This window comes from Syngnathus leptorhynchus, chromosome 16, assembly GCF_054491065.1.
Source record: "Syngnathus leptorhynchus isolate UIUO chromosome 16, UIUO_Slep, whole genome shotgun sequence".
Taxonomy (NCBI): Eukaryota; Metazoa; Chordata; class Actinopteri; order Syngnathiformes; family Syngnathidae; genus Syngnathus; species Syngnathus leptorhynchus.
This window is the reverse complement of record NC_141210.1, coordinates 727,374-752,871: the sequence shown is the minus strand read 5'-3', so window position 1 is coordinate 752,871 and position 25,498 is coordinate 727,374. Positions and strand designations below refer to the sequence as shown.

Sequence of the window (25,498 nt, the reverse complement as noted above, 5' to 3'; positions counted from 1 at the left end):
GAACATGCGAAAGTGAATTAGACTTTTGACCCGGAAATGCAACTGCAGAACAATGTGTACATCATAAAGCGATTTAGTATGGCCATTATGATAGTGCACTTTATTTATTTATTATACACAAATCTCCCCTGACATTTGTATTTTTTTCTTCATTTTTGTGGTCACGTTTTGTTTTATTGATTTATTTCTAGTTTATTTCAACCCATGTCAAAATGGAAATTACATTTTTGTTTATTTTTTGCTCCTGTTTTGAATCAAGGGGGGCGGGCATATTAAAAAAAAAGAAAAAGTGTGCTCTTGTATGGCGTGTGTTTAGCAGCATTTCAGTCAATTGGCCACATCCAAGATGACGGACGCAGCGCCGTATTGCAGTAACAGATCAAGTGGTTGTAACGTCCAAAAGTGTCCCCCGCGATGTGGCGGTGCTTGTGGCCGGCCACCCGCACCGAAGGAACGCAGACAGCGCCGACAAGATTGCCTGGAAATCGGGTGTTGACTGTAACAGTACAAACGGGACCGAATGCAAAGGAAGAAGCGACTTCTGCAACTCCAAAGAATCTGGTGGCTCAATCGCATTAGCGGAAGCAGTTTGTTATCACCACCCAAAGATTGCAGTCCTGTCACCGAGTCAAGCTAGCAAGCTCAGTAGTTCATATTTACTGACTGCTTCATGCTGTTTAGCCAGTATTGGTTGGCAGGCTAACTCATGAGGTTTGACTTTATCTCATGAACGCAGAAATCTGTGCAAACATGTCCACCATTTCGTTGGATAAAGAACTCCAGGAGCGACTGAGAGAGGCGTCTGCAATCGGGGACATCGACGAAGTGCGGACATTGGTTGAGAGTGGAGTAAACGTCAATTCACAAAACGAAATCAATGGCTGGTAAGTCAAAGCAGAAAAACATCAAAACAAAAGTGACGCCACAAGCCACCAAATAGGTTTGCCTTCACTTATTGTAAAGAACAGACAACTTCAAGAAGTTGCTTGGTGAGTTGCATGGCTTTGCTTTGCTTTGGTTTGTGATATCCAATTAGGGAAATCACGGTATAATCCTTAGGAGCTGCCTGTCGAAAATCCCTTTAGTGCTTGATCTGGGGTTTCAAACAAAAACATAACAGTGAGCAAGGCACATTGCATTACGAATGATGAATGTGTCTTGTTTTTCTTTTTTGAAATACTTACCTAATACTGTGATGGGATTCATTTGAATCTGCTCCTAGCAGATGATGTTTTTGGCACCTTGTCTTTAATCTCACCAGGACTTGCCTGCATTGGGCATGCAAGCGAAACCATAAGCAGATCGTGTCCTACTTACTTAGTAGCGGTGCAGACAAAGACATCCTCACAGCTAAGGAAGAGCTGGCCTCACAGCTCACATCCAAACCGGAGATCAAACGGCTTTTAGGAGGTAAACAAACCACTGTGGCTCTCGTCCTTTTTCATGCAGAACATAGACAAACGCTGTTTTCCTTCTGCCTACAGTTGAAGTGGAGGACGTGCCCGAAGTCAAGGAACCCGAGTTGCCAATCATCCCCAACTATTTGTCCAACCCTCCCTTCTTATACGCAAAGATGGATAACAAGTTGGAGCGCCTCATTTCTCAGCACCTGGCACAAAACGGATCCGCGGAACCCAGCGAGTCCATGGACAGCACTCCGGCTCCACTTTCTCCAACTGGGCGCTCGCAGAGCCTGCCGTCTGACGACCCCGTTCCACCGACAAACTCCGTCGCTCACGACCAAGTTCAGAGCCGGGAATTTGTTCCGGCGGCCGAGCAAAACGGCGCGCCGCCCGGTTTGGCCAACCACACGGTGGTAAACTGCACCGTGCCCGCGGATCTGTCGGTGGAGCCCCATCTCGTCAACCACGCCGTGCAGCACAACGGGAGCGTGTGCTCGCCCCCTCTGGCCTCGCCCGGCCCTGGTTTGGCTTGCGGCAACGGCGCTCAGGTCCAGGCTCCGGTGACCAACTCCAACCCGGCAGTGAGCAGACAGCAGTCGTCCGTCCCGCAGCAGATCGGCTACAGTCAAGCGGGCGGACCTTTGCCGGCCTTCCAGCCGTTCTTCTTCACGAGCACCTTCCCCGTCAATGTGCAAGGTGAGGGCAAAGTGACTGAGAAAATTTGGATCATTGCACTGAACGAGTGTCCCCACCCCTCTGTAGAATTAGTACTGAAGGTGCGCATCCAGAACCCAAACGCCCGTGAGAATGACTTCATCGAGGTGGAACTGGACCGCCAGGAGCTCACCTATCGTTCTCTGCTGAGGGTCTGCTGCCGTGAATTGGACATCAGCTCTGAGCACGTGGAGAAGATCCGCAAGCTACCAAACACCATGTTGAGAAAGGTAACGGGTCTTTTAGTCAAATGTTTGCCCTTCGTTATGAGGTTGAAAATGTGTGTTTTCACCTCCAGGACAAGGACGTCGCCCGGCTGCAGGACTTCCAGGAACTGGAGGTTGTGCTGGAGAAATCCGAGGGCTTGTCCTTGTTCTCCGGGCCGGGGGGGCTGACCGACAGACCCTGCTACAACATGACGGCCTCGCGCCTCACCTACTAGACACCCCGCCTTGCCCCGCCCCGCCCCGCCTGCCTCCCAGGTTTCCCTGCTTGGTTCGTTTCCAGTCCTCGAGCTCTTTGTCCTGATCCGGGCCCTTTGGCTGCTTTGGTGTTCCCAAGTTGTCGTCAGAGATGACGTACGTGGGCCCCTTCTCTCTCTCCTCCGCCTTGTGCCAAGGCTCCAGGGGAACCACAACTGGCTTCGGGGGCATTCGCTTGTCTTCCTGGGGTTTCTGCAATAGCCTTATATGGACATGTCCATCTACAAGCAAGTTGGCACGCACTATTTGCTAAGCCGACCATCGGCCGGAAGACGTTCCGGCCTGCTTCCACACCTTGGCACATGCTGTCGCTTCAACCTCGGTGTCTTGGAGTCGCTTTCAACTGCTGTCTGCACACAATGTGGAAAAGAAAAGATTGCGTTTTTTTAGTTTCCCACGTGTACCAATTGAAGTTTGTTTTAAAATCCCAGATAGCTCAGCACCTCTTTTTTTGTTTGAAGTTCTGTCAGTAATGAGGGCGGCCGGACAACTCCTTGACTAACAAGGTTGGTCGCACGTGATTCTACCTTGGATGTCCGCACTTTGCAACTTTCTTTGTACGCTCCAAGGAAGTAAGCTTATTTCACCTGCTGGTAAGCAAACTACGGAATATCTCTGCATCGCAAAGGAATGTTTGTTGGGTGAGGTGGAGAGGAATGAAAGTTCATTTTTTTTCAACAACAAAATGGGGTGTTGCTTTCTCAATGGCCGTTTTTTTTCCCCCCCCTTTCTTTTCTAATGGTAGCTTTATTAGATAACACAAGTTCTTTTGACCTAACTTAAAACTGCACTAACAAGCTGACGTTTAATCTCATTTTTTGTGTTCTATGTTAAGAACTTTGTGTCAAATGGAAATGTTGATGCTGCTCTTATATGTACCATCGTGTTCCATTTCCTGACAGTGGTCCCTCAATCAAAAGGTTTCTTACCAAGTTCTAACAGTTGACTTTTCAAAGGTATACCAGAAGCTCTTACTTTCTGAAATCTATTTTTTATTAACAAGCATAGTTTTGGTTGCATTTGTTTTGAACCAAATAGGCCTGTTGTGTTTGTGTCAAAACGTTAAATGCCAGAAGTTCACGCACGGTGTGAAAGAAAGTGCAATGAGACAATGTTAAAGACTTTATGAAGACGCGGCTAGACAGGGTGACAGCGTCGTGTTTCAAAATGAATGAGTTTATGGCTCATGTTTGCTTCTGTGAAAAGGAGACTAACACTATCGGTGGCTTTGTTTAGTGTTCTAGACTTAAAGCGGAATACAGTTTGACTTAACCTATGCATCCAGAGTCTGATATTTTTATAAAAGATGTGTCCTGTTGTACTTGCAGAAATAATCGTAGGCACTGTTGAAGTTTGTTTTGTTTCTTCTGAAGACCTGTATATGTTCTTTGATAAAGCATGGTGAATGACTTCATCTCTTGTCTGGCTCCATCATTATTTTAACACACTGCAATACGCACTACTGGGGGTAAAAGTAAAAGCAATACTTGTATTCTTTTTTTTTTTTTTAACTCATTTGAATACACTATGACACTATACGCCTGGGCGGCAAAACTTGTCAAGTTTTGTTTTTCCCCCCTTCCCCACATCCAGCTGTACATTGTTATGTGAGCCAGGTTTGCACAACAAGCCACTGTAGTACATTTTGTTATGACCCAAAGCATCAAGCCCTTTTGTTCTGTTCCCTTTCTGATGTAAAGAATATAAACAAGCACCGAGTTGTGGTTGCACTCGTACGCCTCGCGTATCTGTGACGCCTCTTGAATGAATGAATACAACAAAGTCCCATGTGGTGAGCAGATGTTCAGGCAAAGCAAACCAAGGAGCACAAATACTACATCAGCTCCAGGGACAGTGCGGGGGATAAACCATGTTTACGATTATACTGGATGCTCTTCAGCTTGAGAAAGTTATCAATTCCATCGTGTTTAGTTGAACTCTTCATTCAAAGCAAAAATAATACTTCCTGTTGTTCTTTCAAATTTAGTTAAGTTTGTCGCCGTCTAGCGGTCAGCATTGGAAGGACAGCTAATATAATCACCAGCGCACAAAAGAGTTATGATAGAGGCACTTTTACTGTGTTACATGTTTGATAGTCGTTCAAACAAATATCATATTGAGGCCAGTAAGGGGTACATTTCATTTGTGTGCATCTATCAAGCGGTATTTTGCGTCTAGACGTGTGGAATCAGCTTAAGGCCCCGCTCTGGCTGGACACACATAATGAGCTTAAGAGAAACAGCCCCCTCATTGTTTTAAAGGAACTTCGGCGGTGGGCAGCAGAAACTCGACGTGAATTTGAAAATGAGCACAGGTACTGTGCTTGGCTTTCCTGCAGCACTTGGAATGAATTGCTTTGTTTCAAACATGGAAACTATACATCAATCAATCAGATGAAGAAAAAAAAAAGAATCATGCATAATAGGAAGTTCAATGCACGCCCGCCCGCCCGCTCCTGTTGTGTGTTCATAACTAGACTGAGACTATGCAGGTCCAGCCTGAAACACATTGGGCCTCTTTTGGCTCAGCAGGGACCCAGTTTGGGAAGAACACATTCTATTCACACACACACAAGTATAACATCGGTGACTTTTAATGTTCCCCTAAAGGCAGACTGGCTTTTCAGGTCAGCAAACATGATTTAGCTGAACAGAAGACTATCACTGTTTGGAATACCACCAAATGTCTTTGAAGGGAACATGTTCACATTTTTTCAAGCACTAAGTTGTCATAGTTGAAGGATTAAGGACAGCCTGCCGAGAAAAGTGCGTTTGGCGCCATCGTGTGGTGTAGAGAGAGATGACAAAATGAATCGAGCCTTGGCGCTACTACCATTATTTTTACAGCAGTCGAAACTCTTGTAAAGAAAGGCGACAATTACAACTGCAGCTCGCGGGTTGAGTTGGTTATTTTTTAACACGTATCAAATTCAAAATGTCACTTTTTTTTTTTTTTAGAGAAGTGACTTCAATTTAATAACAGAATCATTAACTCTGATTTGATGTGGCTGTGCGGTTGATTGAAATGATATGCTAGGCTGTACTACTCAAATCAAAGTGTGTTTCTTTTGACGTGAAAATAAATCAGCTACATTTTTGAATAACATTGTAGTGTATGTGTTGCAGGTTGCATGCTAAGGGTTAAGGCGCCCAGTGTGCGCAGGTGTCTCGCTGGAGCCTGCAAACGTGCTGAATTAAGTTGATCCCAACTATAAGTCACTCACTCGGTTGGCTGGCTGGCTGGCTGACTGGCTGGTTGGTTGGTTCTTGGCGCCCCAGTAATTGATGGCGTTAGATCTTGCAGCGCTAATCTCCCTGCTGGCCATATTGAGCGTCTAGTGAGGCAGGCAGGCAGGCAAACAAGCAGGCTGGGCGAGCGAGCGAGCGAGCGAGCAACTTCCATGACTTCCTCGCTTCCGTTTGCTTTGCACTATTGCTGTTTTTCCACATAGTTTTTTTTCGGATTTCTTGTTGGCTTCTTCCAAGGGTTGATTGAATCCGCCGCGCTGTTACGCACGCTATGTGGTGGATGCTGTTTCCGCGATGGATTTGGTTTCTTTTGGGCTATTTGCAGACTTTTCTGCTCGATATGGACAGGGTGGGGGCGATGCCGATGTCCGTGGCTAAAGTGGTGTATTCTCACGCGGGTCTGTGCCCCAATGAGCTCAACCCTAACCTGTGGGTGGATGCCATGAGCACCTGTATCCGCGAGTGTGAATCCGACCAGGTGAGTTCTCATCGATCGACGTGGATATTAACACATGATCTATTATTTTTAAGAAGGTGAAAATAGCAACAATGCTGCTGTAAAAAAAATAGTTGATGGTGGAGCAGGCTGGTGGGAAAACGCGTCATTGGTGACTAACTTGTCAGAGTCAAAAATGTCGATGGCGATCAAGAAATATATGTGAACTGTATACAGCAGTCCTGTCAGACCCCAAGCCCATCTGCGCCAAAGTGGTTGCCAGTCAAACTCAGGGCACATAAAGGCCATTCACACCTATGGTCCATTTGGAGCCATCAATGAGCCCAATGTGCACGGAAGCTAGCACATGAAAAGTCCACTTTTCTGAGCTAAGATCGGAAGCCGCAACCTTGCTCCGATGGATTTCTCCTGCTCTTTGCAGGACTGCGAGACGTTTGAGAAGTGCTGCCTCAACGTATGCGGCAACAAGAGCTGCGTGGCGGCGCGCTACATCGACATCAAGGGCAACAAGGGCCCCATCGGAATGCCCAAAGGAGCCACCTGCGACAAGTTCATGTGCTCCCAGCAAGGCTCCCAGTGCGACATCTGGGACGGGCAGCCCGTGTGTAAGTGCCGGGACCGCTGCGAGCGAGAGCCCCACTTCACCTGCGCCTCCGACGGCATGACTTACTATAACAAGTGTTACATGGACGCCGAGGCCTGCTCCAAGGGTATCTCCATCTCGGAGGTCACCTGCAGGTAACATGTTAAGTATTTTCGATCGCTCACTTTTGATGTATTCCAAACGCACAGAGAATTCCCGTTTTGACTCGATCATCAACTCTCCTACAGGTACCACCTGACGTGGCCAAACACCAGCCCCGTCCCGGCCGAAACGACCCCGGGCCCGACTACGGCTCTTCAGACCACCCTTCCGTCGGACATCCAGACGCCCAGCATACACAGCGGCCCGGCCGGCCAGCGGCAGGCCGTGTTTGTGGGCGAGACGGCCAACTTCCTGTGCGAGGTGACCGGGAAGCCGCCGCCGGAGATCACCTGGGAGAAGCAAGTGAAGGGCAAAGACAACGTGGTCATGCGTCCCAATCACGTCCGAGGCAACGTGGTGGTCACCAACATCGGCCAGCTGGTGGTTTATAACGCGCAGCTTCAAGACGCCGGCATCTATACGTGCACGGCCAAAAATGTGGGAGGAAGTGTATCTTCTCACTTCCCTTTGGCGGTAATCAAGAGAGAGGCGAGGGGGAAAGAAGCCCGAGGAAACCTTACTAATCTGCCTTTCCCGCCTGCAGAGTGCCTAAAAAGTCCCGACACGGACGACTGTGGAGAGGAAAGCATAAGCTGGTACTACGAATCCAGCCGCAACAACTGCTTCACCTTCACTTACGGCCAGTGCGATAAGAACCGCAACCATTTTGACGCCTATGAGAGCTGCATGCTGTCATGTGGGGGGGAGCTGGCGGCCCCTTGCAGCCTGCCCAGCCTCCAGGGGCCGTGCAAGGCCTACCAACATCGCTGGGCCTACAGCCGGGCCCTGGACAAGTGTCAGTCTTTCGTCTACGGAGGCTGCGGCGGCAACGAGAACAACTTTGAGTCCAAAGAGGCCTGCGAAGGCATGTGCCCCTTTCCCAAGAACCACAACTGCAAGGCGTGCAAGCCTCAAAGTAAGATGGTGGCCAGCTTCTGCAGGAGCGACTTTGTCATCCTGGCGCGGGTCACCGAACTGACGGAGGAGCAGGAGTCGGGTCACGCTCTCATGACGGTGGAGGAGATCCTGAAGGATGACAAGATGGGGCTCAAGTTCTTTGGCAGAGAACCCTTGGAGGTGACCCTCCTGAATATGGACTGGAAGTGCCCCTGCCCAAACATCACCGTGGCGGAGAGTCAGCTCATCGTCATGGGGGAGGTCCACAACGGGATGGCCGTGCTGCAGCCGGACAGCTTCGTGGGCTCCTCGGGCGCCCGCAAGGTCCGCAAGCTTCGCGAGATCTCCGGCAAGAGGAGCTGCGCTTTATTCAAGGAGTCGCCCGGCACCCCGTAGAGAAGCCAGCCGCCCGGCGCTCTGACTCACTCGATCTTCTCACGGGAGCCAATGGTCAAATCAAAGACTGAAATGAAAATGGGATCAAATCCCAGACACAAATTGACCTTAGTCCGTCCGTCTTTAACGTTAGCGTCCTAATAACTAATACGTGCGTGTTGTTCTTTCCATATTTTCTGCGGATGTGACACCTCAGTTTTCTCTACCAGAATCAATAAGCTTTTCGGTTCCTGTCAGGTGGAATCTTTTACGAAATACTTTACGATATTTATTTTTCTCACTTATTTCTAATAGTATACAGTAGACTGAATCCTATCTGTGGTTCCGTGTTATCGTTGATATGGAACGCCGATGAATGAATAAAGATGATTTTTAGAGGGAATTACGCATCCTTGCCACTTTGAATGAAAGTGAAGATTGACACACAAGCACACAAACCGGGCCTTGTCTGGCCTTCAAATCTGAAGCGGGTCACATTCCAGCCCGGCCCAGCCCAGCCCAGCTGTGGAGGCCCCGTGGAGCTGTGTGTTGTGTTGTGTCTGGGTTTGGGGCCCACCGGCCATCCTTTGAGAGGCCGGCCAGGGTGAAGGGGAAAAGACGGATGTACTCCCTTTCATGATCAGAGAAAGGAAACTCAACAAGGATCTCTGCATTTGGATTGCCGGCTGTCCTTTTGAATATCGGGCCAAGATGTCGCCGAGGACGACGAGATGAGCTCATTAGACGTCGCCGACAAAACAAACGGAAAGCAGCGTAATCTCCCCTGTCTCTGAATATTTAGCCCCTTCCCCCCCTCCCACGCACTACCCGCGTCAGAAAGCCAGCCTTCGGCGACGACCTCTGACCCGCCTAATGAAAATGAGGCCGCCCAGAGAAGGGCCACTTTCATTCGAGCTGCTGACAAGTGAGTGGCTAAGCTCCACACAAACGCTCAACTCCTGGCTGACTTCAGCACCAAGTTCACACGAAGACCACCAACTAGGCCGAGCCAGACAGACCGTAATAATCAGCGTGACAAGTGCAGACAGAATGCCCTCGGTGACACCGTACGGAGGAAGAACTCGGACTTTCGAGGTCATTCATGATACACAGAAGCAAGTGATGTCATTATTACTACAAATGGGGGATTGAGATTGGATTCCAATATTCCATTGTGAAAAGTTGCTGTGTTTTAGCTTGAGCGACAATTCAAAAGCCACAGCCAAGCTTGAAAACAAATAACTGCAACTTGCAATGTCGTCCGCTAGAGGGCAGCCTTTTACTTCAGTTCGACTGAGAGCAGCGCAATAGAAAGGCGAAAAGTAAGTGACGGCTTACTAAGATGAAACAAGTAGTTTGGACACTTGCAATTCGGAGTTGAGAAATTAATTGGAAGAAAGATTCATTCGAATATTCAAATCTGGGAACTTGGATTGGTTCCTATTCTGGCCTCACTGGAGTTTGAAAGCAGCATCCGGCCGGTCTCAACCAGGCCTTTCCTCATTGAACCAAAGCACGCAGTCAGTCCCTCCCTCGAAATAGAATGACCTCACAGGTCCTGTTGCCGTGGCAGCAGCGGGACGGACAGATTGGACCTCCTCCCTCTTTGGGAAATGCTATGAAGCTGCGCGGACGCTGGAGGGAGTCCCAACTTAAAGGGTGAGTCTTGGAACTAGTCAGTGAGTCTCCTCCAAGGTCAGTTTGGACAGACAAAAAAAAAAAAGATTGCTTTTACAGTGTCCACTATAAAAAATGGGCGAAGGCCAGTCAAAAATTCCACACATTCACACTCGAAAGACAATTTTGGGTTTGGAGGTAGAAGCAGACAACTATTGTGGGTTCTTTGTGGTCTTGTGAAACCAGTTGAGCGCTCCTCTGTGGCACACGCTGATCTAATCTGAGCACATCATGGGGTCATGTACATTTTCCAATGTCATTTCCTCATTAACATAATGATTATCAGCAGCGTGGGGGGGGGGGGGGGGGGGGGGGGGGCGCGTGACCTTTGGGTCTAAAGTTTCATGACTCAGATGTCCTCTGGGGATGTCAGGCTTCTTTGTTTACATTCTAAATAGAATAGAAACGAGCGACACGGGAACAGGTCTGTCAGATGCCGGAGGCTTTTTTTAAAAAAAGACTATGGCGTCACTGCTCATCGCGTGAAATGGAAGGGAATGCCCGCCTGCGCCTCTCTCTCAACGACATTACAAGCGAGTCTGCCTATTTTTGGATTGCGGTCAGGCTTGTGCGTCATGAGAGTATGAAAATGCTTCATTGTTTTCATGGGGTGTTGTGGAGAGGTCGGTGGCATGCTTGTCGCACCTGTTTCTTAGGATGTTGTCGAGACGGAGAGAAAGGAAGATTACTGTGTAGCAATTATTTGTCAGCTTTGTTTGGAGAGAGGGCGTGACGCCTGATGAACGATCAACAGGTAAGTGGCAAGATTAATGGCTGAGGTGTACAGATGGCTCTCTGTGAGGGCCCACGTGTCTTTACATACGGAGGGATATGTGAGTGGGCAGGCCAGGCAAGGGCAGGCCAAGGCAGGGCAGGGCAGGGCAGGGCAGGGCCGAGCAGGGCAGGGCAGGGCCGAGCAGAGCAGAGCAGAGCAGGGCTGCCAAGCAAATGCCGCTAAGCTGACCTCGGCTGAAAGCCTCACGTGCAGCTCATGTGTGTGCGCGTTCAACCTGAGCAGCTTCGGCAGCGTCACGTGACATTTGAACTCTGACCTCTGCCGTTTCCAGCTCAACTCAATTTGAGTACATTTTTGGTCAGAGATACATTTAAACTTTGCTCGATATGTTTTTGCCCTGATTCTGAATCTGGCATTGTATTTTTTTCCTTTAGCACATTTGGTTTTGCTGCTCTAATAATAATAATAATAGCATAACAATGTGCAATAGCAATAGTTAAGAATTAAGCAAGAAAGAGAGACAGACATGAAATTGGCATCTAAAATCTATTTTCAGGGTCACATCTCTAATTCAAATGTTCTTCTTATTAAAAAGGCAAGCCAACGGTATACTTCCGGAAGCCCCGAGGGACGGAACTTATTAACCAGGTCCAGAAGCGGGCAGCACCTGCCGAGTGACCATTAAGGAGGCTGCCGCTCGCTCGCTCGCTCGCTGCATTGGGGAATCACAATGAAAGCTAGCCCGAGGACATCACTACGCCTGATCGGTTGCCATAACAACTGCAGCTCAGCTCCAGCCGGACGGAGCAGGGTGAAAAAGTTGCTGAATTAATTCTGGGATCTAAAGCAGGAGTGACATCTTAAACAAGGCTTTGCAAAAGTATGAAGCTTAATAAAACACCACTGACTAGCACATCATGCATGACTAGTCTTTTGGAGCAAACAATTCAAATGTGGATACATGGCAGCTAAGAACGCCCCCCCCCCCCCACTCTTACTTGTTGACACGCACGACAGAGGCCCACACTCCTCCTGGTTTTATATACAGTGCTGTCTATTACTTTGCCAAGAAACAAATGCTCAAGGGTGACATAAGCTCGAGCTATCGAAACAAAAGAAAATTGCACGTTACGCAAGTAGCGCTCGGTAATATTTTCAATTAGCCCAGCAGAGAAGCGTGAGTCAAAGCGGCCTTATTTCCATCAGTATTTGTGAGGGTGGCACATCTGCCTCATTCTTTTGGGTTATATATAACGAATGCAATTTTATTGCCCTGTATTTGTTTTTGTCCACATTATTATTTGTTTGCAATCGAATGAAACCATCCACTCCCCTATCCTAAACGCTATAATGGTACGATCCAGGAAAGGTCCTGCGAACATACAGATGGGCAAGCTTCACCCTCGGTGGGGGTCTTTGCCCTACATAGCCAGCGCCATTACTATTGCAAGGGTGTAGATACATACGCGAGATCATGATGATGAGATCACATTGCGTTACAATTCATTTTGGAGTCCAGTCCCATTATCTTTGCAGCAGAACCAAGCCACGGCTGGGGTATTAGGTGCAACTCTTTTTTTCTTTCTTTTTTACTCCTAATCAATAGAGGTTGTTAGGGCCTCTCTCTGTCTCCATTCCATTGTAATGCAGCACAGAGCAGTGCACACAGGGCTTTGACAAAGCCTGCTTGTACTCTCGCAAACCTTGAGCTGGAAGCCTTTGCGGCTAAAGTCTATGACCTCACTCATTCTCTTTCTTTTTATTTGGACCCACAAAAGCATACGTTCACCGTACAATGATATTGACGGGATGTGAGGTGGTGTTCTGTGGCAGGCAGCCAGGCAGGCGCACAGGGCGACGACGCTCCAATGAAGCTCGTCGCAATGCGAATGGCCTCGGCTAAAGCGGCAAGCGAGCAATAAACCGCGTACACGCGACTATTAAATGAAGGTGTCAAGACTAAAAGAACAGAAGTGGGCATTCGCCATAATGCCTCTGTATGAGTGCGTTGGTGTGTGTGTGTGTGTGTGTTTGTGTTTGTATGTGTGAGCCTGCTGAGCCAGGCCTCTCATTATGTGCAATGTAATCGGAGCTTTTGGGGCCCGCTCAGGCCCACCGATTGAAGTCGAGCACCTCTTTCCTGTGCTTTCACTCTGCTTAGCTCGGCAACTCTGATTATGAAGCCAAGAGGGTGGGTGGCTGGGCTGTGGAGGATTGCGACTAAGTTACATTGCAAGTTACATGTTAGCCAGGACAAGCGCAATTTAAAAGGTGGACATCAGTGACAGACAGATTTGGAAATACTTAGCTTAGCACGTTAGCACATAACATATAGGTAAGACACGGACTGAACTTTAGTCCACATAACAAAATGCAAAGTTTGATGATGAAGATGCGTTTGTGGGTTGAAGCTAAAGGATGTATTTTTCCTGTCATTGAAAGGTGACCTCGTTTGGCATGTTGCATAGCTATTCTATTGCGCAAGGTGTCTGTCACGTGGCTAAGAGGAGGGCGGGCGGGTGGGCGCCTGCTTGTCGTACCCCAGGGGAAGTCGCCACCTCTTTTCGGGAGCTCCCGTGTTGGCTTTCTTTCCGCAACGTGTAATTGGAGGAGTGACTCAGTGTGAGCCAATTATGAATTTGCTGCCGCTCGGCTCGCTGCGGTCTTACTTCAAAAGCGGCCGGCCGGCTGCGTGAGAGACTTTGTGTTTTGTTGATTTTCCTTAAATGGAGCCATTGTTGAATCCCAATTGGGATTTGATGGTGTTTCATATTGTCTTGCTTTCCTCCTCACCACACCTCGGAACTGGCGTGCGGCAGTTGGCAAAGCGCGCTGTTTGTGAGTCGGCTGAATCTCTTCCACTTGGCACAGCGTGACATTTGAGGGAGCGAGAGAGAGAGAGAGAGAGAGAGAGAGAGAGAGAGAGAGAGAGAGAGAGAGAGAGAGAGAGAGAGAGAGAGAGAGAGAGAGAGAGAGAGAGGCAGGAGCCTGGCTCATGACACAAGCAAAACAGACAGACCATGGCCAGCGCTCCAGAACTCTTGATGGCTTTTGCTACCCGATCGATCAATATTGAAGCATTTCTCAGACTTTGAGGTGATTGATGGCACTCGCATACTATCATTGAACAAAAGTAGCTAGCAACACATGCAGACAGAATACACTCAGAGGCATATATTCTTTATCCTCTGGCACTTGAAACTCACTGTGACTTTCCTATCTGCACACACACATTCCAATTGTTTCCCATCTGCCGCTTTAGGTGCTTGTCCATCTGTTCACCTTTCCCCGCACTGAGACTGAAGCTGTCTGCCTGCATTTCTTCACCTCGATGACTCCCGGGCACCAAAACGCAACATATCGGGACCACGACAAATGACGAGTGAACGTGCTCACGCGTTGCATGAGAGAATGTGAGTGAAATTTTCAGGATGTGAGAGAAAAAGCTATTTATGTGTTGGGCAGCATTCCTGCCTGCGAGCCTGCCTGCCTGCCTGCCTGCCTGCCTGCCTGCCTGCCTGCCTGTCTGCGAGCCTGCCTGCCTGCGTGTGTGCGTGCATGCGTGCGTGCGTGCACCTTTGTTTGTTTGCTTCTTCACGGCTGAGGACTCAAGTGAAAGCCAAACCACATGCAGCATATTTTCTTTCTCTGGGTTATTTTCTTCATCCTCCCTGACAATAGGGTAGCTGATGATTTGCACGCTACTATTTTTAGGAGAATATACAGGCTCATCTAACCTTACTGCAGCTGGAAAGGGAATTTGAGAAGAGCTGAGGAGAGGCGGGGGTACTGGGGATCCAGTGTGTGTGTGTGTGTGTGTGTGTGTGTGTGTGTGTGTGTGTGTGTGTGTGTGTGTGTGTGTGTGTGTGTGTGTCCTCCGGGTGGTAGATCATGTCAGATGGGTTTGACCTGCTTCTTCTTTTTTCTTTTTTTTGGTGTAAATGTTGTGCAATGTCTTGTGAAATGTTCCAGACGCAAAGGTTTGCTCTCTTAAAGATCAGGAGAAAACCCCAGTCAAGTTGTCACTATGGCCTTTTGTTTAGAACGGCATAATAAAAACGATATATGATCCTAAAATATATAAAACAATATCAAATGTATGGATTGAGTGCTAATTGTCGTTCTAGTCAGGACCACGGTGCGCTTGACCCTGTTGTCCCTTGCCTGCTTTTCAATATCCTGTTAAAGTGGTTGGCTGCGAGCTATATCAGTATTTCTCCAGGGACAAGCACTCCTGATGCTAGTAGGTGGTTAAGAGGTGAGGGAGAAGGAGCTGCCATCGATTTCTGCCGTGCATGAAAACCATTCGGGTCACTCACAGGCTGCTCAATTGTGGTCGAAGCCAATCAGCAAAGCCCGACGTTGGGGATAAAGGTTATATGACCCCCCCAACACACCTAAAATGAGTCAAAGATTTCAAATGGGATCCATAATTGTGTCTAATGACACCCAAGTACACGCATCAAACAAATAAATAGCCTATAATCAGTGTCTGTGGGTCCCTCGCGTAGGAGGGGATTCTACCAAATGATCATCCTTGTGTTCTGGTTCAGCGAGAAGCCTCGACGTCGCTCGCATATGTTTCTATTTTGCGCTGCGTCAGCCTCAACCTGACCATTAGCACGTCTAGGAAGGAAGACAGCCCGGCAACAGCTTTACATTTTCATCAACTGGAGTTTACCAGCTCACGTCAGCTCCGATCATCCAAGTCATTTTTGTTTGCAAGGTAATATTTGCCGTTTTGCCTGCAGCCCAACTATCCGCTGGTCCTCCGTGCCATCCTTCTTCGCGAGCCGCTGACGTCTGCAGTAGAGCTGGAGCGTAGCCAACAGCGCCACTCAATCAAACCCATTTCCAATAAGATGCACGCGCACATGAAACTGGCAACACCCAGGTGATTCTTTTTTTTCTCTTTTCCAAACGTGCACGCAAAGGAAAACCCCGTCAAGGAGGAAATGAATGCAATGTGCCACCAATCTGAAAGGCTGTCTGTCTGTCTGTCCACTTGGCCTGCTCCTCTGTACTGTTTACATAAAAGACATCCATCTGTTCTTTTCCCTATTTTTATCCTTCACACGTGGCCGGCCCGCTCTTAAAAACACAATCAGCAGCCCACAGCACAGGTCAACAAGATGGCTCCATATTTTTGGACCAGATTCATCGGGATGATGTTTTCCTGTTCTAATTAGATTTAGGTTTTGCAGGCAAGGCAGGAAATGAACAAGGACAAGGTGTCGCTGTTGGTAACCCCCCCCCCCCCCCCCCCCCCTTCTTCGAGCCCCTTACAAGCTGCTGCTGCTGCTGCTGCTGATATCGCTCCATATCAAGAACCCACATGTAACCCGATGCTACAATGACACGGTAGGATTTCAAGAGCCCCTTGCCGACAGGCTTGAGTGTGTCACGAGTGTGTCAGCTCCACCCTTATTTACTCAAATAAAGGCCGCCTGCCTCTCAACTGGATACAAGACATTCTTTGCACTTAAGTGACTACATCCTCCCAGCTATATTATGAGGAGCCAGCCAGCCAGCCAGCCAGCCAGCTAGCCAGCCAGCGCACGTCTTTCTTTATAAGAAGCACATTGCAATGGCAGAAGTGGCCCTCCTCCTTATTTGGCTCCAAGCCACTCCGATATATTCCTCCGACAGAACTCAATCACGTGTTTTTCGGGCCGACCGTGAACCGCTAGCAGGATGAACAAGTGTGGAAATAGAAATAAGATAGAGCGTGCGTCTGCTGCTGTGTCGCTCCGTGGCCATGCTTGGAGAAGAAGCTACCTGCAGCTTCCCCCCCACTCTCCAGTAGTGTGGGTGTGCGTGAGAGGCATTCAAGGCATTGAGCAGCAGGATCATTTCTTCTTATCCACAGATGTTCCACTAAAGTGCTCTGTGGAGGTTGTCAACATGTGCCACCGCTGTGAAAGTATGATTGAGTGAAAAACAGCTAACACGTGCAGTTGCTTCTTTGATATTATGAGATCCAAAGGGACTTTTTTTTTAACATTTATAAAATAGAATCTAACCCAAACTTTGTTTCATTGATGCTGTTCCTAGTTAGCTATTGTGGACTCATCACAGCATCCTACGCACACACCGAGCGTGCCTGCCTGCCTGCCTACGCACACACGGAACGGAGTAGCTTGAAGCAGCATCTTGCTTTTTGTGTGGGAGAACAGTGACATCATTTAATCCACCAACAATCTGTGTGCAAAGCAAACATTTGCGGATAAATACACCAGCGTGTGTGTGTGTTGTTCGACGATGATTCATCTTCCGTTTGCTTCCCATCGTACAAAAAGAGATTCTTGTTCAAAACGACGACAAGTGTGAGCTGTGAGGAAAGAAAATAGGTCCCGAGATTGTGCCGATAATGAGCTGAGTAATGGGCTCTTGTCATTTCAAATAAAAGCAAGCCAAAGGACCTGAAGCGTCACACGTGCACGTACGTCAATCGATGGCTACGAGTGTGCGTCACACGTTGGCAATGGCCCGGCTCCAATCTAATGTGCTATATTTAAGTGGGGCTAATAGTCACACTGCACGGTAGCTTTTCCCCATCCAAAAACACGCAAAGGCGACCTTTTGTTCCGAATGAACGCTTTTCTTCGTGAGAGTCAAGAAACGTCAACTCCAAGCAGTTGAATTTTGGTCTATTTTGTACTACCTCGTGAAGTCGTTGACATCTGCTGCTTCAGGCAACTTTGATAACCAATCTCTTTTTGGGGGGGCCGCCCGGGCCTTCTATGCAAACACCGAGTCAATGGGGAAAAAAAAGGAGATTTGCACATTTGCTTATGTAAATTGCCATTTAGATATAGTTACAAGCAGCAATGAAATTTGAAATATTTTCCTCACTACATTTGGTTAAGTAAAGTAGCAGGACACAATTTTTTTCTGAAGCTTTGGTCCAAAGCGAAGCTACGAAGGACTGCGTCCCGGGAAGCTTTCTTGTGGAGATAGCTGAAATTCCAGAGCCTCGCATTTGCTGTTCCAGCTGTGGCGACATTCCCCGAACACTTTCACAAAAGAGATCCAATCACAGACTCTGGCCCAGGTTGCCGCTTGTGCTCTCGCTCACTCTATCATTTTCCAATCCAATAAGTCCAGTCAATCTTCCTAGCAGTTCTCAAGGACACAAAAAGGCGCATCCAAATTCTCGTCCAGATTCTTAACACAAGCAAGGAAACCATTTCAAGAGAAGTCGGACATTTCTCGGCCCAGCCGCTTGACTCTCTCTCTCTCTCTCTCTCTCTCTCTCTCCCATAAGAGATGTGCAAATATTATTCATGGAGCCTTCAAAGCATTCTGAGGTATGTGTCAGGTAAATCCAACTTGACTCTAAGTAGACAGAGGAAAGGTGTTTCAGAAGCATCAACTGGAGAGAAAACTTTGCAGTGACGTACGTGAAAGATAGTGCGGATGGATTCAAGAGTTGCAGGGAGAAACTTTCAATGGCTTTTTGTCTTTCTGCAGAGAAATGGAATTCAAGTATCGCCCTCACAGCATGTTAACGACACGCTAGCAGCTAGCCAACGAGCTGCCGGTTAGCAGCTAATGTTGGTGAGCTACTGGACGTTCTTTTGACACAACTCCTTGTTGAGGCTGATCACAATTTGATGTTATAGTAATGCGCCATCAGGAATAAGGACGCTATTAAGGTAGCAGCAGTTGCTAACGTCAATGCACTTTTTTTTTTTTTTTTACACATCAATCTTGCATTTTGCCACCTGTCTCATCTTCAACAAAAGTCCACGCATGCTGTGCATACTGTGCACAATTTAGCAATGTTCTCTATCGTGGCTGCAAATCAGCCTCGTGAGCATGAAGCTTGTGAGGGACAACAAAAGACTCTTTTGTTGCTGCACCGTCCTATCTCCTTCTTCCTTTGAACACTCACACACACACACACACACAGTTCGAAGTGATGGATAGCAGGTGTCCCCCACCACCCCCACCCCCTTTTTACCTTCTTCCCCTCACCAGCGGCACCGGTGCCACTGATCTGCAGATTGCACTGCACTGATTAATTCCCGCATGGCAAGCGGTGTTTCATGTCACTTGGACACTACTGAAAGTATCTCCTTTCCCGGAGAAGTTAATAGCAGATGGGTGGGAGGGAACACAGTGGTCTTTGTTGAAAAACATGGAATTTTATCCACATGGAATGGTATATCTTCATGATTTCAGCGCTGATCAAGCCCAACCTCTGGTTGCTTTTCCAAAAGACTTTTGCCCTTGTCGCGTTTCGTGGGACGTTCAGCAGCAGGTATGGGAGTGGTGCGCTTGCGTGATAGCGCTGGAGGCCAAAAATGAGTCGAGTGTAGACTAGAGGTAAAAGTTAGGGTGGGGGAGGGCGCAAAGTCTGTACTGTATTTGTTTTTCGTTTCCCTCTGCGGATAAGATCATTTGCTGTTTAAAGGGCTGGGCGCACACACACACACACACACACACACACACACACACACACACACACACACACACACACGGGTGTCTGCCGGGGAAATATTTGAGTGTACAGAGCAAAGCAGACAAGTCCCACAATGCCTCATAAATGTTAAATGGAGAAAGTACAAGGAGATAAAGCGGACGTGTAATGCATCTAAAATAAAATAAGCGCTTTCCAAGTCATCCCTGTTTATAATATCATGCCTCCATCTGCATATACTAATGCCGGTTTTCAGCTCCGGGGGGGGAATTAGAATTGCATATTTGAAGGGATGCAAAAGTGTTTGTGCCCACCGGCCATTACTGGTGTGTTCCAACTGGGTGTGAGCAACTGTTTGAAAGTGTGTCAACACCCCGAGCGCCTCGTCGAGCAATGCGCTTTATCATTTGCTGGAAAATAAAAGAGGTCTAATAAGGAGCCAACAGATCCTCCCTCCTATAGTTTCTTTCCCCTGTGCGCTACAGATAAGGTGTGCTGAAGTCATGTTAATAGCAAAGCAACATTCCCGCCAGCTTATCGTTGCTCAATCAGCTCTGCCGTGCTTCCAGAAATAGATGGGCTGAGCTGAAAGCCAAGGCAGGCCAATGAAAAGCCATTAAGTGCTTTTTTTTTGCTGAGGAGGGTAACATTACCATAAAGTCTTGTCAGCTGGCACCCACCACCAGCGCCATTGAGCTGCAACGTCTTTTTATGGGAGGGAGGGAGGCAGACTGGCAGCCTGGCACAAGATTTGCTTTCTCTTCATTTCTATTCTTAGTGTTTGGATGTTCATCTATATCATCCTGGCGAAAATGACGTGTGTCAATTTCAAGTCAATAGATTTGGCGGTAAAGGGTCACAAGGCCCTTGGCAATATGTCAGGTTGTCTCAAATGATTTACTTGATGTCGGAAAGAACATTTCCATGGAAATGAATTGTTCTTTTTTGTCATTAACCAGTCTTGTGACATAAGTTGTCGGAGATTCCGCAGAATTTCCAATGACACGTTAAAGAGGTTTCCTTTGAACTATATATGACTGCTTTGGCTTTTAATGCTTTGATTTCTTTGAGATCATGGACAAATATCAAAATCAAAGATGGCCACTGTAGCATATCAATGGCGACATGGGGAAAACACTGCTCAATATACTTGACTTTTTCTTGGATTTCCAACTCCAGTCTCCTGAGAATAGTCAGACGCTGCGGAGGACATGACCTGCTTATTAAATCCAGAGTCATATATTTTCGCCCGTCTCGTACTTATCGAAGGACTTTTCACGGAGCAGTCAGTGAAGGAAAATTTTCCGAGTTATTACATAACAGCGCTGGACTCACGTACACATGCGTTCCGCTCGCTATCTTTGGCCAAAGGACACAACCGCTGAAGTCGATAACCGTAATCGGGTTACATTACTATGAGAACGTACACTAGAAATCAAGTCATTGTCATATGTATAAAAGTAAAGGCCTCTGCTCCATAGATGAGAAAAAAAAGCAGCGGGGAAGCATTCGAGACATTTGAAGCCCGACCTTCCCCTGAGACATTCACCCCGATGATGATAAACAAACACACACTATGTTGTGCACACAGTATCAGCACACAAACACTCACGGTGAACTTTACAGAGCACTATCAGCACCCCCCCCCCCCCTTCGTAAGAGTATCAGGGGACACGCAGACAGTCAAGTGACGATGAGGCGGCCCCCAGAGGGATCATGATACACCACGAGGGTTATTTTGGTCTCGGACATTTGGAGATATGCACAAACTGCATGCTCTCAAAGGTTGCGGCTTTTTATTGAAATTCTCCGCAGTGTTTGAGCGCAACAACACAGGGACTTTTAGGAACAAGGTGTCCTCAAACCCTTTGGAGCTCCTTATCCATTTACAAGGCACAGTGTTCAAAATCACTGGGTGAATTGGAGCGAGCTGCTTGCCTAGAACATTTCAATTCCGTTTTGCTACTTTGGCAAACACTCCTTCTCTTTGTCAACATTGGAATATTTGAGCTTTTGTTCATTTCAAGGAAAAGTCAAGTGAAAGAAACGCGGCACCTGGATGAATATTGCATTTACGGACGATGAATGAAGCAGCGAAATAAAGCCATTTTTTTTAGCTCGCTCGGGGGCGGCCATTTTGCAGCTCGCTGTCGGATAAAAATGACGTCACAGTCGCTCCGGGGGCAACCGAGAATGACTCAATTGTTTGGATTCGGTCACGTGATGTTTGCAAGCAGAGTCGTTGGGCACTGTGATGTCATTTTCAGTGGACGGCAAGTAACAAAATTGCCAACCCTTGACATGGCTTCAAATGGGTTGATTTTGCTGTTGTAATGTTTGAAATGTACGTTTGTGAACTTTGTCTCTCACTAACACTGCAGTCAGTTGAACTGAATATTTGATGAGAAGTGCTTGGACATCCCCACAAAGACCCAAGTGAACCAGCTGTTATTTTCAAGCCTTTTAATACAAACTTAATAAACTATCAGTCCCTGTTAACATGTAAGACACTGACTCCGAATACTTTGTTATACCGTTTTGTTTTATCAAGTATTGCACAATGTAGGTACAAAATTAATATACGATTACATTTTGTCCATAATATAGCAAAAATCTTTTTTTTTTTACTCTTAACAGAAAATACAACTATGTGTTTTCCCCCCCCAAAAGCAAATCTTCTTAAATCCCACCACTACGGAATAATCTGTACACAGTCTTTAGAATAGTCAATGTCTTTTTTTGAAAGATGGATTCATTTTTTATTATATAATTTCAATAAAAAAAGAAAACAAAGTTGCTGCAGCCATCACAGATCACTGGAGTAGTAAAAAGATATAAATGCAATACCGTGTCGTAGAAACAATAGATACTCTGATATTTTACAAACTCTGTACTAAATTAAATTATACAATTAGAAAAAAGACCAGAAAATCCCACTTAGCTTTGCCAAATTCTTGAAAGATTGGCAATGTCCAGTTCTGTCAAAATACTGAAAGAGGCAGGCCATGACTCGTGGTTAAGTTGGTTTTTTTTTTTGTTGTTGTGTTTTTTGTCTTTTTCGTTTAAATATATCTTAAACAGTAACATAAAAAAATAGTTTGTGCTTGGTTGGCAAATGAAATAACAATAATGCAAGTTGAAGTTTTGGATAACCAAGCTCGGACATCTCGTACAACAAGCGTCACCACTGAGGGTAGGTAAAAAGAAAAGTTGTAACTCGAGGGGGCAAAGTCGTTCACCCTCGGGCTCGTATTCTTAAGACTAGTGACTGAGATCTTATAGCCCATCGCCCGACTGACCGACCGACCGACGCTGTCACTTCTCCTTTTAACCTTGACATTCGCTTCTCTTTTTTTTTTTTTCTTTCCTTTTTGTTTTTCTAAATGTGCATTTGAAGTTTGAGACCTCCTCCTTCTTCTGCTAGCGGTCACATTATCTGGTCGTTAGTACTAGCTCAGGGTACTAGTTGGCCATGACTGGCTGGAATTGCTGGTTAGAATGCTGCATGTTGCTCAAGCTGAAATTCAAGCCGTCCATCAGGGACTTGTCGTTAAGGCCGCCGTAGGCCGCAAACACGTCGAAGGCGTTGCCGTACGGAAGCGGGCCCAGACCCAGCGAGCTGTCCGCCGGGAAGAGGGCGCTCTGGCCGCTCAGGCCCTGCAGGCTGGGGAACACAAACTCCTTGGCGTTGGGGGACAGGGCCGAGGGCTTGGCCTGCTGCTGCTGCTGCGTTCCTAGGCCCAGTCCGTAGAGCGAGTGCATGGAGGTGGAGATGGCTTTCTGCTTCAGGAGAGTGTTCACATTGAGGTTGGTGGGTGAGGTGCGCGGCGCCGCCTTGCCGCCAGCGCCGGCGTTAGCGCCGTTGTTGTTGTTGCCGCCGTTGCGCCCGCTGCTCTTCATCTTGGTGGAGCCGAACTTGGTGGCGGCGAAGGTGGCGGTGGTGAAGGTTAAAGGCTGCGTGCAGCGGGGCATGAAAGTGGGGCTGACCGCCGCCGAGTGGCCGAAAGGAGGGGAGGGCGAGCCGGAGCTGGGCGAGGTGCCGCCCATGGGCTCGTTGATGGGCATGAAGACCTGCGCGTCCGGATTGAAACTGTTCTTGATCTCCTTGTCCAGATCCAGACCCCCTGCGCTCGGCGCGCTCTCGTTGCTGTCGTCGACGTACAGCACTTTGACGGGGCCCTTCTCCCCAATCTGGTAGGACACCTCGTAAGGGTCGATCCAAACGCTGAGGTCCTGGGGAAGGTTGTGGCGGACGTCGTTGATGTCCAGCCCGCTCTCTTTGGCTGCCTTCTCCACCACGGGGTCCACCTTCTCCCCTACGTGGATGCACCTGAAGCCCGAGCCCTTGTACGGCTTGTCCGGGTACCAGTGTCCCTCGTATTTCTGCTTCAGCTGCCGCTCCAGCTCCTCGCCGAAGATGTTCACCCGCCGTCTGGGCAGCTTGTTGTACAGGTACGAGATGATGAAGTTGAGAGCTACTTGGATTTCAAGCTGCATAGCTAACTGCTGAGGTTGACCAGGTAAGCGGAGACCGGGCGCGCGTGAGTGAAAATGGCTCGACTGGGTCTGTTTTGTTTAGCCGTGGTTGGCGACGCAAAATGGCCTATGGGACCAAAGTGTGGGCTCTATCGTGTTCCGAGGGCAAAAGTGCTGGACTTGAAGAACTTTCTTTCCACACACTGTGAAACTTTCTGGAAAGGAAAAGAAAAGCATACAACTGTTAGTCAGATTAAATATTGAAAAAAGTCAAAGTAAGATCTCATTACAATACAATACTCATGAATGGGAATTCAAATGCATGATACAATCCTCCATAGAAAAAAAGCAGGACATAGAATTGACTGAGTCAATAATGTCCATCCAATGACTGTGCGGCTATCGGAAACACCCAAAACAATGGCTGCACCCATCTACCTACACAGCAAAAAGCAAATACGTCCTCTCGTTCGACAAATACTGGCTTCAATATAAACGCGCTAAGGATTTTAATCGGCTCATCGACATTAAAAAAAAAAAAAAAAAAAAAGGCTTGGTCAACGGAGGCACACCAAAAAAACTCATCTTTTTGTTGTTGTACTCGAATATTCATCTCCTTGGTTTTGGAGAGGGAGGGGGAAAAAAAACGCCGTCATGGAACCAGCCCCCTTTGTGGTAAATGTACAGCAAAGTATTGCGAAATAACACATTCAGCCTTATCAGCTTAGCAAAGTTCGAGCAATACGCTTACAATAAATAGTGGCGTTCTTCTGCCTTTGATCGATTTAATTTACGAGTGGGAGAAAATCGAGCCGACTGGCGACAATTTCTGTTCCCCAACGCGTCATTCGAAAGCTATCATAAAGAAAGACATCGTTTTGCAGAACAAACTAGGAGTCCCCACACCCATACAAACGAACCTTTAACTTTCGTGGACTGACGCAGCAAATCAGCTTAGTAAGAGTTAACAGAGCTTTCAGTACGTCAAGCAGCCAAAATAAAGCCTCAAGAGCTAAACGTAACGCGTTACCAACCACAAGGGCTGAATGAAAATACTCACTTTGGTTGAAAAAAACAAAAGGACTCTCAGAAGTTGTCGAGTACTGCTAGTGCAAATAGTGAAAGAAAAAAGTACTGATACTTTCTTCACCTATAATATATTAAGATTTTTTTTCTAATAAAAAAAAAAGAGAGGTATTCCGGAAGATGAAAAATGTCTGACAATTGCCGATTGCTTGAGTTTCTGGGTTTGAAGGTGAATTCGAGCGTTTCTAAGCAGGCTAGGCGGAGTGGCTCCCTCCTTCTCGGGAGTTCTGCGACTTCGACTCCGCCAGGCTGACGACCGCCCTTATTTATAGATTTCCTCCGCCATGGGCACGAGGTAGGCGGTGATGCGGTTACAGAGGTCAAAACAATATGGGTGGCTTCGATTGGCTGGAAACGCAAGTCCCGCCCATTGAGTAGCGCCCGTACCGTTCGCCCATTGGTCGCTGCGCGCTATCACTCTTGAGACATTTGATTCCGCGAAATGGGAGGGACGCCTGTGACGAGTGCTTACGTCAGAGATAAGGCAGGGCTGCTGACAGCAAATGGTTAAAATGCCAAAGCGATGCCGTCAAGCAGTACACTGCCACGATACAAAAACACAAATAGGACAATAAGGAGCGCTTACCTGTTTTCTCTTCACAGTTGCTTGTGAAGGGATTGTGTTTGAGTGGAGATTCCCTGCTGCTGTTGCTGCCGCCGCTGCTGCTGCTGAATAATCGTCCCAAAGCGAGCAGGAGCAAAGTGGGTCCGTGGGTGGTGTCGAACGCAATGTGGAAAACACCGCCGTGATTGGTCCAAAACGGGGCAGGATCCCTA

At 47.5% G+C, this 25,498-nt stretch overlaps 4 protein-coding genes across 7 annotated transcripts in view; 2 read left to right on the top strand and 2 right to left on the bottom strand.

Moving 5' to 3' along the window:
- Positions 1-88: 88 nt before the first annotated feature.
- spag9a (sperm associated antigen 9a) overlaps positions 89-25,498 on the bottom strand; it is a 61,101-nt gene continuing 35,691 nt past the window's right edge. The window contains exons 33-34 of one of the 2 annotated variants that reach the window (XR_015068416.1): positions 1,185-2,949; positions 89-1,093 (exon numbers count right to left, since the gene is read on the bottom strand). The gene's annotated coding sequence lies outside the window, so the exon portion shown is untranslated. The remainder of the gene's footprint in view (positions 1,094-1,184; positions 2,950-25,498) is intronic. The other variant, XR_015068415.1, reaches the window with a different exon arrangement.
- Positions 105-4,013, top strand: ankrd40 (ankyrin repeat domain 40). Of its 2 annotated transcripts, XM_085932988.1 has the most exons (6): positions 105-640; positions 737-884; positions 1,262-1,410; positions 1,485-2,099; positions 2,166-2,347; positions 2,416-4,013. In XM_085932988.1, exons 2-6 carry the CDS (start codon positions 751-753, stop codon positions 2,557-2,559), a joined length of 1,224 nt encoding a protein of 407 aa, XP_085789114.1. In that variant the 5' UTR covers positions 105-640; positions 737-750; the 3' UTR covers positions 2,560-4,013. The 2 variants fall into 2 exon arrangements, with proteins under 2 accessions (XP_085789114.1, XP_085789113.1); XM_085932987.1 differs by having other exon boundaries at positions 107-884.
- Positions 5,814-8,713, top strand: wfikkn2a (info WAP, follistatin/kazal, immunoglobulin, kunitz and netrin domain containing 2a). The gene is made up of 3 exons (XM_085932984.1): positions 5,814-6,325; positions 6,726-7,042; positions 7,136-8,713. The coding sequence occupies exons 1-3, from the start codon at positions 6,119-6,121 to the stop codon at positions 8,340-8,342; spliced, it is 1,731 nt and encodes a 576-aa protein (XP_085789110.1). The 5' UTR covers positions 5,814-6,118; the 3' UTR covers positions 8,343-8,713.
- tob1a (transducer of ERBB2, 1a) lies at positions 21,608-25,465 on the bottom strand. Of its 2 annotated transcripts, none has more exons than XM_085932993.1 (2): positions 25,308-25,465; positions 21,608-23,850 (listed from the first exon to the last, which is right to left on the bottom strand). In XM_085932993.1, exon 2 carries the CDS (start codon positions 23,654-23,656, stop codon positions 22,622-22,624), a length of 1,035 nt encoding a protein of 344 aa, XP_085789119.1. In that variant the 5' UTR covers positions 23,657-23,850; positions 25,308-25,465; the 3' UTR covers positions 21,608-22,621. The 2 variants fall into 2 exon arrangements, with proteins under 2 accessions (XP_085789119.1, XP_085789118.1); XM_085932992.1 differs by lacking the exon at positions 25,308-25,465 and adding an exon at positions 24,696-25,180.

Bases quoted from the DNA above. Each gene is read 5' to 3' on its own strand.
- ankrd40 (XM_085932987.1), top strand. From the start codon at position 727: ATGAACGCAGAAATCTGTGCAAACATGTCCACCATTTCGTTGGATAAA. The intron at 885-1,261 runs GTAAGTCAAAGC...TAATCTCACCAG, and splicing joins CAAAACGAAATCAATGGCTG to GACTTGCCTGCATTGGGCAT. The intron at 1,411-1,484 runs GTAAACAAACCA...TTCTGCCTACAG, and splicing joins GATCAAACGGCTTTTAGGAG to TTGAAGTGGAGGACGTGCCC.
- tob1a (XM_085932993.1), bottom strand. From the start codon at position 23,656: ATGCAGCTTGAAATCCAAGTAGCTCTCAACTTCATCATCTCGTACCTG.
- wfikkn2a (XM_085932984.1), top strand. From the start codon at position 6,119: ATGTGGTGGATGCTGTTTCCGCGATGGATTTGGTTTCTTTTGGGCTAT. The intron at 6,326-6,725 runs GTGAGTTCTCAT...TGCTCTTTGCAG, and splicing joins GCGAGTGTGAATCCGACCAG to GACTGCGAGACGTTTGAGAA. The intron at 7,043-7,135 runs GTAACATGTTAA...ACTCTCCTACAG, and splicing joins ATCTCGGAGGTCACCTGCAG to GTACCACCTGACGTGGCCAA.